The sequence below is a fragment of the Festucalex cinctus genome, chromosome 11 (genome assembly GCF_051991245.1).
Source record: "Festucalex cinctus isolate MCC-2025b chromosome 11, RoL_Fcin_1.0, whole genome shotgun sequence".
NCBI lineage: Eukaryota > Metazoa > Chordata > Actinopteri > Syngnathiformes > Syngnathidae > Festucalex > Festucalex cinctus.
Genome location: NC_135421.1, coordinates 14,466,799 through 14,477,771, shown reverse-complemented (window position 1 = coordinate 14,477,771; position 10,973 = coordinate 14,466,799). Strand labels below are relative to the sequence as shown.

Sequence of the window (10,973 nt, the reverse complement as noted above, 5' to 3'; positions counted from 1 at the left end):
TCTATGCGCGATTTTATTTTTTTTACTTTATGGCAATTTACAGAACAAACAGTAAGGTTAACTCTTTTTGTGTATCAAAACAACATAGGGAGATCGCCAGAAGGATCATCGTGTTCGGATCCATCAATACAAATATGGTCTGTGAGCAATTACTGTCATGGCCTGGGTCGCATACGCCAGAATTCATGACCTGTTATGTGTCTGTTTAGGTACTGATGTAACAAGTGTCTGTTTACAAAACGTGATGTTCGTGATGTCAATCTTTAATCCTTTAGGTGATGTCGGGGACCTATGTGAGGTCGTTCTTTAGTCCTTTACGATTCACTGTCGGTGGGTGCAGGCTGAGAATTGTGTGTGGTTTGCCGGATTACTGTCCAACTATTTCTGTGTACCGCTCTCTTAGTTTCTGCCTCTCGATCTGAATAAATAGTTAAAACCTTATTTCAAACCTCAGCACACAATTACTGTTGCCATGGCACAAGCTGCAAAAGAACTGAAGAAAAAGGGAAGAGGAAACGCCACGTGTTCGCCTACAGCATTCTACGCTGAAAGGAAGAGATGAGCTAATCACAGTTGGAGGGAAAAAAAAAAAGTCAGGGCAATTTGTATTCATTTGGGCATTGGTAGAGGGCCGCGCCCAATTTTTCTGATTTGAAAAACATGCAGGTAATGACCTGTCTTATGCGTCACTTTCCTCTCACCCACCGCTTCCACCGCCTCCATACGTGGCAATCTGCCAGCTGCCGTAATGCATTTGGTAACGTCATAAAGCTCTGCTTCTCTGCTATTAGAAACCGGTGGAATCGTTTTAACCAAAAAAGATAGTTACGGTTCAAAATCGATTTATCGAGCAGCCCTAGTCTGCATTATGTCAGAAATGAAAGCAAAACCCATTGGGACAAAATTGGCTGCCAAGCTGGACTAGCAGAGCAAATGATTTTGTGAATAATCAGAGCCCCCTCATGTTTGTATTTGGAAGGTAAAAATGAGCGTAAAATCCAGGAAGTGGTGCTGAAATCATGCTTTATTAAATCAAAAACAGGAAAACACTCAAGGAGGACGAAAGAAGAAAAAAAAACAACCAAAGACGTCCCACAAAAGATGGAGTCACCGTGGCAGAGAAGTCAACCCGGACTAGAAGCTACAACACACACAAACACGCTAATGAGCCATCCTCCAAGAGATGGCGCTGCTTCTGCACAGCCGAGTCCAGCAGGACCGAGTCCAGCGGCCGGCCAGGGGACGTCCCCGAGGGGCCGTCCCATGCCAGAAGCAGCGCTCCTACGTCAAAAGGTGAGAGAGCGCAGGCCACTCGCGCTCTCACACCGTCATCAAATCAATCGTTGGTACGACGCGGTCGGTCCGAGCGAGCGCAAGACCCGGTCACGCCGCTTACGCGAGGGTGACGCAAGCGGCGCTCGCGGTCTTAACGCTCGCGGGAAATCGTAATAGCGACACCGTTCCCAAAAAAACAAGGTTTCTTTTTGATGTTGAGTTATCGTCAGCAGGGAGACGCTCCACCTGCCGAGGCAATCTTAGACGTCAACGTAGCGTTGAGGCGCACCGTTTTGGAGTTTCTGCACCGAGCGGGATATTCGTTCCAGGCGGGACTTTCTCCTGTTCAAGCGCATTTGCTTTCCTTCCTTCACTTCATTCTTGTCATAAATAACAATGCATACATTCCCTATAACCGTCAAAACCGGCTATATACATTATGTACATGTCACTGCAAAAGTGTCATCACATTGGAAAACAAGTGGAGACTTGAGTTTGGCAATCAATGAACGTCAAGTTTGGTACAAAAAAAAAACAAAAAACAAAAAAGTTCTTATTTACAAGAAGATAAAATCGGTGTAAATTCTTGTTGCTTATTCAAGGAACAAATGATTACCAATGAGGGAAATGGGGGGCGGGGGCTTTGTTGTCATGCAATTTTCTTTTACATCGATCGGACCCGAACGTTGACAGTCGCAGAGGCGGAGCCGAGTTCGTTGGAAAGTCGGAGCATATACACGCCGCCGTCGCTCTCCTGTACCGCGACAATCACCAGCGTGGAAACGTCGGCCGCATTGTCAACGCGGTAACGCTCGTCCCCGCCGGGAAGGCTCCGGCCTGAGCGCAGCCACTGCACAGATGGGGCGGGCTCCCCAAAGAACATCCCGGTCACTGTCAGAGGCTTGCCAACTGCGGCGTCCATGTTCTCAGGAAGAGACGTGATCTGGGGCGCTGTGCCTGCGAAGAGCAGCCGGGTTAAAGACACTTGACTTGTTTCCATCCATCCATCGGTTTGTTAACAGTGCAAAATCACCATGGAACATGGGCAGCTCAGTGGATAGCGGTAGAGTGTCCGCCCTGTGACTGGGAGGTCGTGGAGTCAATCCCCAGCCGGGTCATATACTAAAGACTATAAAAATGGGAACCATTTGACACCTAGCATTACGGGTTGGAATTGGGGGGTTCGATCACCAAATGATCCCCGAGCGAGCGCAAGCCCCTGCTGCTGCTAACCGCTCCGTCAGTGGCTGGGTCAAATGTGGAGAACCAACTTCACCCCACTTAGATGGGTGTGACAATCAGTGGTACCGTAACCTCTAAAAACCCAATACACTTTCCAATAAAAATCACGCACAATAAAATCACACTTAAAAATATTAGGGCGGCACAGTGGATGAGTGGTTAGCAGGTCCTCCTCCCAGTTCTGAGAATGCTAGATCGAGTCCAGGCTTCGGCCTTCCTGGGTGGAGTTTGCATGTTCTCCCCATGCCTGCGTGGGTCTTGTCCGGGTACTCCGGTCTCATCCCACATTCCAAAGACATGCATGGCAGGTTAATTGAACAATCTGAATTGTCCATAGGTGTGCTTGTGCGTGTGGATGGATGTTTGTCTCTGTGTACGATTGGCTGGCGACCAGTTCAGGATGTACCCCGCCTACTGCCCAAAGTCAGCTGGGATAGGCTTGTGAGGAGAAAGCGGTTAAGAAAATGGATGGATGGATGGATGGATGGATGGATGGATGGATGGATGGATGGATGGATGGATTAAAAATAATAATAATCACAACAGGACATTGAGGAAACAGTCAAAGACTAAACTGTGCTAAGGTACTTAGTAAAAAGGTCTGTTGTAAGATGGGATTTTAAAAAATTGCAGTGGAGGTGGCTCCTTTAACATTGAGTGGGAGACTATTCCATTATTGCTATGTTAATGCATACTTTAGTTCAGTGCCCAGTTTGTGTATTTTCCATCAAGCATATTGTTAATTGGGGTCCTTGCGTGTGCTGTTTTATATCAGGGACATTGTTGAACAGCTAAAGGACCTACGAAAGCAATGTACAGAGTCCATTGACCAGTAGTTATGACTGCGTGCTCCGACGATATACGTGGCCAAATGATCGTGAGAAGAGGAATGAAAAGAGAGCAAATAATGTCAAGCGAACGGAGGAAGTCTTGAAGCTTTGCACAGTTGGACAATTAAAGCCGCATTGTTCATTCAGCTGTGTCTGGACACGCTTTGGCTTGAGCAGATGAGCTGCTTCCGCCAGTTCCCTGAAATTTCAATACAGTCCAAGCTCTTCTTGACAGAGCCCCATGAGAGTTTTCACGCGCAGACTGCCTGACTCTAAATGAGCGGCGGCTCGTCTCGACTACCGTCACGTGTTCGTTTGATGTTGCTCGGCTTGACTCGGCTACCCGTTTGGCCTTCATGTGTGACGCCATCCAATTGATTTTTTGTCAAAGTTCCATTTGTATGAGTTCCAACTCCGAGGTAACCTTGCTCTCGCAAGATGAATTCTGGCGGTATTTGTGAGTTCACAAACTCCGGAGAATACATCTTGTACCGAGCCCGTTGATTTCCACCGATCCGCACCGCTGGTGGTTCGGTCACAGAGCGACATTGTGTTTAGGACGGGACATGCAACTGTGACGAAACCAGAAAGCCAGCGCCGACGCCGGGGCTAAAAAACAAACCTAACATGGACGACTGGACGCTACAATTAACTCCGTTCTTGCAGATATACTCACCGTTTCCTTGTTGAATGTTGAACAGCGAGAGGCGCTTCGTGTATATCTAGGTGGTAACATGTTCGTCTTTAACCCCCCACTCGACAAGAACAAAGATGACATTTTTATCCGTGGCCGTGATTGGTTAAAACAAACGTGTACAATGCCACATCGTCCAATCAGCTCCAATTATTGTACAGAATGTCCCGCCTTTCCCGAGCAAATTACCGTGGAGTGGTACCAGATGGATTTTGCGGAGAACTCTCGAGTGAAGTGCAATATCAATTAACTCCGAGATTCCACTCAAGAAAATGCCGATTCCTGTGACGTCACACAATTGGATCTGATTTGAGTCTGCAAATTATGATTAGAGTATTAATTTGCCACAGCTATACTTGAGTGAATGACCAAATGACCACGGCCTCTTCAATAACACAACGCTGATTTTGGAATCAAGCCGATTATCGAGAATCAATTGGAGCGTCCGTGCATTTGTCCGCCGGTGACGTTTGGTTTGCTTGTTTCCCACGGCCTCGGCGCTTCTTGTTTTGGTCACAGCCGCATATCCCGCCCCCAAACACACTGTTGCGTTGTGATAGGCGGGCTCGTGACAAGATGTACAGCGTGTTCCAAAATGGTTGACTCCATTTCGGAGGCCAATAATTTTGACAATTTTCGTTGGAATGACCTCAAATTTTTACAGCTTGTGTAGAAACGTTTCAAGTTTTTGTGTGTAACGTTTGGCATTTCTATCTTTTCAGGTTAAGAAATGCCGTTCACTTCAAAAGAAAAGGCATTTTGCATGTTAGAGTATGCTCGGACTCAGTCACTGAAGACAATGCAGCGTGCTTTCTTTACAAATTTTGCAAAGAAGGCACCAACTACAAAACAAATTAGGACTTGGCACCAAAAATGTCAAGAAAAGGGCCCTTTTTGGCACGAGCTCGATTACCGACTCGACGTGTTCAGAGTCACAGGCGGCGCTCATATTGAACATTTATGAAAATCTGTCAGAGAACCAACAAATATTTGTTGCTTTTCTTTGTAAATTTAACCAATAAAACTTCTTATGACCTTCAACATAAAGTGTATTTAGTTTCATTAAGATCCATCAAGTAGTTTCCGAGATATGGGCATTTAGAATGGGGTCAACCATTTTGGAACATCCTGTTGTCTCGGTGGTTTGAGAACACACAAATAGCGCGAGAATTCAGCCTGCAGGCAAGGTAAAATTTTCATTCGCGACTGAGGAACAAACATCCAGCTCACCCATTTGCGTTCCGCTGACGTGGCTCCTTTGTGAGAAGGAGGAGGAGGAGGTTTCCACATGCGATTGAGCAGACATTTGCATGATTTGATCGCTAGTCTCAATGGAGCTGAAAGCGCTGGCCTGCATCGATGATGCTGCCTTCATGTGAAGTGAAGAGGCCGAGAAAGCTTCAGTTCTTTGTTCCATGCTTCTCATTATTTGTGTTGCTTCCTCACCGTCAGCTGTAAGAATGCAAAGAACACGTGCGCGTGACTTGTTTGAAGATCTCCCTTACAACATTGTTCAAGCACAAATGACTTACTGATGACATTGAGGGAGGATGTGGCGGAACACTGGCCAAGCTGGTTTTTGGCCTTGATGGTGTATTTGCCGCTGTCTGCCGGTCTTGCTTGACGAATCTCCAGAGTGTACACGCTGTTGGTCGAGGTCATCCTGATGTTGGATGTAGCCGACAACTGCGAGAGAGAACGATGACGTGTAGGTTGTGTTGTTAAAGCAGAGACAAACACAAATACTCACAGTCAAGTTGTCTTTAAACCACTCCACGTCTGGGAAAGGTTCACCCGCAATCTCGCAGGTGAATTTCACATTTTGTCCCTCGTCCACATTTTGGGATCGGGGTTGCAACAGGAAGTGAGGTGGCGTCCCACATTTGAGCTGCTCCAAGTCAACAGGAGCAGGTGACTTCTTTCCCACCGTTGGTGACATGACTCGCTTTGGTGATTTGATTGGACTGACAGATGGAGGCGGCGATTTTGCAGTGGGGGACTTGGGTGAAACTGGTGACTTCACTCTGGCTGCCTGAACAGATGGAGGTGGGGATTTTGCAGTGGGGGACTTTGGCGAGACTGGAGACTTGACCCTCAGAGGAGACTTGAGTGGCTCGGGAGACTTGATTCTCTGTGGGGTTTTGCCAGGTTCGGGGGACTTGGCTTCAGGAGAGGTGACTCGAGGAGAGACCACGACTTTGCGCTTGGACTCAGACTTGCGAATAGTCAGAGTAAAATAGGCTTCTTCTGTGCCACCAGCATTTTCCACAATTAAAGCGTAGTTTCCTTCATCGGATGTCTGAACAGAAGAAATCTCCAAAGAGGAGCTGAACTGCGAAGAGACAATGTGGTGATGGCTAGAGGAACCCAGAGCTGCTCCCTCATGAAGCCACAAAATGGAAGGCGCTGGGTCACCATCCACATCGCATAGGAATCTGGCAAGACTTCCCTCCTCAACACTCAGACACTGAGGTCTTGTTAAGATCTTTGCAGGCACCGTAGGCTTTGCTCTTTCCTTTTCGACAACAGTTACGGTTTTTTTCACAGTTTCCGCCACCGTTTCCTTGACTGCTGCTGCTGCTGAGATGTGGTACACCTCAGTTTTGGCCATGTCTGGGAAATGGGAGGATGGCGGTTCCTCATCCCGCTGGGTGGGAGAGAAGGCAGCATATTCTGCTGCTACGTCTAATGTGGCACTGTCTGAAGTCTCTCCTTTGATGTTCCTGCACACCACAGAATATGTTCCCGCATCTTCAGACACACAGTTGTTGATGTGGAGAGTCAGAAGTCCACTGATGTTGCTCATGTGGTGTTTGCTGCTTGGTTGAATCTCTTTTCCATTATGGAACCACTTGACTCTGGGCTCAGGTTTGGCCTGGACATTCAGGGTGAAGCTGGTGCTGGAACCGAAGGCAACGCGATGCGATCGCAAGCGGATGCTAATGCGTGGCAGGTGGTCGAGACTAAAAGGGGCTTCCAATGTTCTCTCCACAGATCTCCGCTCCGACCTGAGAGTCTGCTTTCGCTCCTCATACCTGGAAAGAAAATCTACTCTGGGCAAAGTTGTCTCTGTTTTGGCAACCTTTTCTGAGGAAGGACCTTTCATCTCCGGTTCAGGTGTCCAGAGCTTCTTAATGGGCTTAGGAATATATTCAGAAGCAAAAAGTGTCAGATGCACTGATTCAACGCTCTCGGAAGCTTTTGCAACAGAGGCGACTGTCTCCTTTTTCAAACTTCTAGTCTTCTCCTCAAACTCCATGTGTTGTAGTTCACTCTTGTAGGAGGAGATTCTCTGAGCGGTTGTGTGAGGTCGCAGCAACTCCTGATCCTCTCTCTCCTCGTATAACCTTTGCTTCTGTCTGGGAGGTTTGTATGTGGCTTTGTCATGGCGCTGCCGCAGTTCAATAAAGCTGGGTCCGGCTTCATATTTGGATGGAATTCGGTACGAATCGTACCTTTGCGCAGCTTCTGCCTCTTCATCATCATCGCTGTAGACTCGTACAGGTGATGAAGGGCGCAGCGCTGACAGCTCAAAGCGAACCGGGCTGAGGCTGGGCGGAGAAGCGGAGTAACCGAGCTCCAGTTCTCCCTCCAGGCGAAGCCTCTCCTCCTCAGTTCTCTTCATGGATAGATACTCCTTCACCGGCAGTAGCAGCTCTTCATCTGACAGGTCACCCAGTGACCTTCTTCTGATCCTGTGGTAGACGTCCATCTCTGGGGAAACTGCGCGGTGGTACCTTGAAGGCCTCACCGTCTCTAAATCGTCCAGAGTCATGAACGGGATGCGCCACTTTGGCTTGTACTGGTCTTTGATCCTGATAGGCACCTCATAGAACTGCTCCCACCTGGAGAGACGAATACGTTTCATCCTCTTCTGCTTGATTTTCTCCATGGGCTCTGGGAATTCATATTGATCTCTAAGAATCTTGTACCACTTCATATCCGAGAGTGGCTTGAAGTGTTTGATTTCCATGTCCTCTTCGAGCACAGCCGGGTTCATGACCCGCGGCGCAGGTACATCGTACGGCATGCGTAGTCTTTTCTCATCGGCCCGTTTCTTTCTCTCCTCTTTTTCTTTCTGTTTTTCAGCCTCAGACTTTTCAGCCCGTTTAGTCGTCACAGCAGGTTTAAACATGGTTGCTGCTTCCCTGACAGCCTGCACTGCTGCAGGAGGTAACGGTAAGACGACGGTGTCTGACAATATCTGATGCAGCCTCACCTTTTTGTCCAGTTCCTCCTTTTGAGTCACACTTTCTTGCTCCTTTTGGCTGCTCTCATAATCTTTCTTTACATGAGTGACACGTTCCACTTTTAGTGTTGCCTGGCAACTGGCAGATCCAGCAGAATTGGTTGCAGTCACTCTGTACACGCCAGAGTCTTCAGGCAGTGTGTCTCTCACATGAAGAATGAAATAATCCAAGCCTTCATGGACAAGTTCGATAGATGGCCCAAAGGCTATGGGTGCACCATCCTTTTCCCACTTGAGTGCCGGGTGGCCTGAAACTCTGATTTCAAAGCGAACATTCTGGCCCTCTCTGCACTCGATGTTGGCAAGAAGGCGTTTGAACATGGGCCTTAGGGTGAGGTCTGCTGGTTTTGGTCTAGGAACCACAGTAAGGCGGGCCTTGCAGCTGTCGTCGCCATACCTGTTGCGGGCTACCACGCTGTATTCTGCATCATCGTCATCGTCAACGCTGTGGATAATAAGCTGATACAGGCCTGTGTCGCTGATGAAGGTATACTTTTTGTCATCCTCTCCAGGGATCAGCTTTTGTCCAGATTTGTGCCATGTGACACGGGGCTCAGGGTGAACGGTGATGGTAACACCGAAGCGCACATCCTCTCCAAGGTATGCTGTATGGTTAACCAGAGGAAAGGTAAACTCCGGTGGCTTCTGAAGCATTCTGGCAGTGTCAATACGACGCTTTGTCCTCTTGACCACGCGAGTCGTGAAGAAGTCACGGTACGACCTGACACCGTTGACAAACAGCTCTGCATAGGCACTGTCCTCACCATACTCATTGACAACCTTGCATCTATACGTGCCATCGTCAGCCCTCGTCACCTTGGTGATTGTGATCACAGCCAGACCATCCTCATAATAAATTGTGTACTTGTCACTAGCTTCCAATTGCCTGACACCACAATACCAAGTGACTTCAGTGGCGCTGTCATAGTTGTCAATATTGCAGATGAACTTCACACTGTCGCCCTCGCTGGCCACCAAATGTCCGACCTGGCCTCCGACAGGTCCGTGTTCAAACGGCGCGATCTTCACCTTGGCGATTAACACGCCTCGCTGGGACCTAATTGAGCCACCGCTGGCCACGCGTGCTGCAGACACCACAGTGCTCCATTCTTTCTTCATCATTGTCTGGTAATATCTCTTGTGTCTGCTGCTCTGGATGGTTCTGGCGCTCAGATTTTCTGCAGGAGCCGACAACCATGGGTGTGCCAGTGCCTCAGCAGCGGTCATACGATGCCTACGTTCCTTCGTCATTAAGCGGTCTGTGAAGTCTAGTGCTTCGACACTGACCTGCTTGAAGGACTCGTCGTCATAGCTATAGGCCGCGTTTGAAATGTTGTCGATCATCTGCTGGTTGGTTTCAGCCGTGAATGGATTGAGTCCGCAGAGGAGCACATAGGACAGGACGCCAACTGACCACATGTCAGTCACAGTGCTCACCATGTCACACTGGTGGATCTCAGGGGCCGCGTACTCCGCAGTGGTGTATTGGATTTTGATTTGGTCTCCAGGGGTCAGGTGTCTGCACTGGCCCAACTCAATGATTTTTACATTTGAGCCGGTTCTTGTTGTGTAGATGATGTTCTCAGGCCTGATATCAAAATGTCCATAGCTCTGACTGTGCAGAAATTCAAGAGCTGAGCAGATCTGCCGAATGTAATTGGCAATCACTCGCTCATTGAGCTCAAACTCCGCCGTGTTGAGACGCTCAAAGATGTCAACGCCTGAGATGAAGTCATAGATCATTACCAGCTCCTCCGGGCTATCGAATGACTCGTGGAGCAGGAGGAAGTTTGTGTGCTTAGCCAGGTTCAGAGTCGCTATCTCCTTCTTAACGATTGTCTGATCTGCACTCCTGACTTTGTAAAATTTAGCCATGTAAGTCTTCTGAGAACTGATGCTCACACAGCGGTGGACAATACCAAACTGACCTCTTCCCAGTTCTTCTGCAATAGCAAATTTGTTATACAGATTCTTTGCATCCGAGTGCTGGGCTTTGCTTTTGGGAACGTGTCCCGTATCGTCAACCTCCCTGTCATAGAGAAGAACTCTGGATTTGTCCTCCTTTGTCATGACAGGTCCGCTGGTCTCAGACGGTGCACTCTGTCCAAACTTGTTCTCAGCGATGACTCTAAACTGATAGCTTGTTCCCCCAAAGAGATTGATAACAGTGTAGCGGGTGTCACGAGATTGCACAACACGCTCCCATCGCTCAGCTGTGGTGGGGCACTTTTCAATAATGTAACTGATCACCCGGCTGCCACCATCATTTGCTGGTGCAATCCAGTTAAGTGCGACAGAGTCTCGAGAGACATCGCTGGCTTTTATACCACGTGGAGGATCAGGCACATCTGCCACATCCAGCTCAACCGTTTGCTGGTCAATTCCAAATCTGTTTTTAGCACAGACAATGTAGAATCCAGCATCCTTCTTCTCCACGCCGTTGGGGAACACCAAAGAAGTGAACGATCGCGTGACAATGACCTGGTAGTGGCCATTGCTGTCGATAAGATCTTGTCCCTTCTGCCATGTGATGACAGGATCTGGCTTGCCACCAAAGGGTATCTTAATATTGACCATTTCTCCACGCAGGGCGGGAATTGCTTCTTTGTCCTTTAGGTTCTTGGGAAGGTGGATCTTTGCAGGAACTGATAACAGAGAAAAACATGTCATTGTTGAGAACAAC

At 48.3% G+C, this 10,973-nt stretch overlaps 1 protein-coding gene across 1 annotated transcript in view; it reads right to left on the bottom strand.

Moving 5' to 3' along the window:
* Window positions 1–1,006: 1,006 nt before the first annotated feature.
* The window catches only part of ttn.1 (titin, tandem duplicate 1), a 150,545-nt gene continuing 140,578 nt past the window's right edge, over window positions 1,007–10,973 (bottom strand). Inside the window, exons 197-200 of the mRNA XM_077537616.1 lie at window positions 5,792–10,935; window positions 5,547–5,727; window positions 5,272–5,493; window positions 1,007–2,232 (exon numbers count right to left, since the gene is read on the bottom strand). Of these exons, the coding sequence (XP_077393742.1) occupies window positions 1,940–2,232; window positions 5,272–5,493; window positions 5,547–5,727; window positions 5,792–10,935 (5,840 nt within the window). The 3' untranslated portion in view covers window positions 1,007–1,939. The remainder of the gene's footprint in view (window positions 2,233–5,271; window positions 5,494–5,546; window positions 5,728–5,791; window positions 10,936–10,973) is intronic.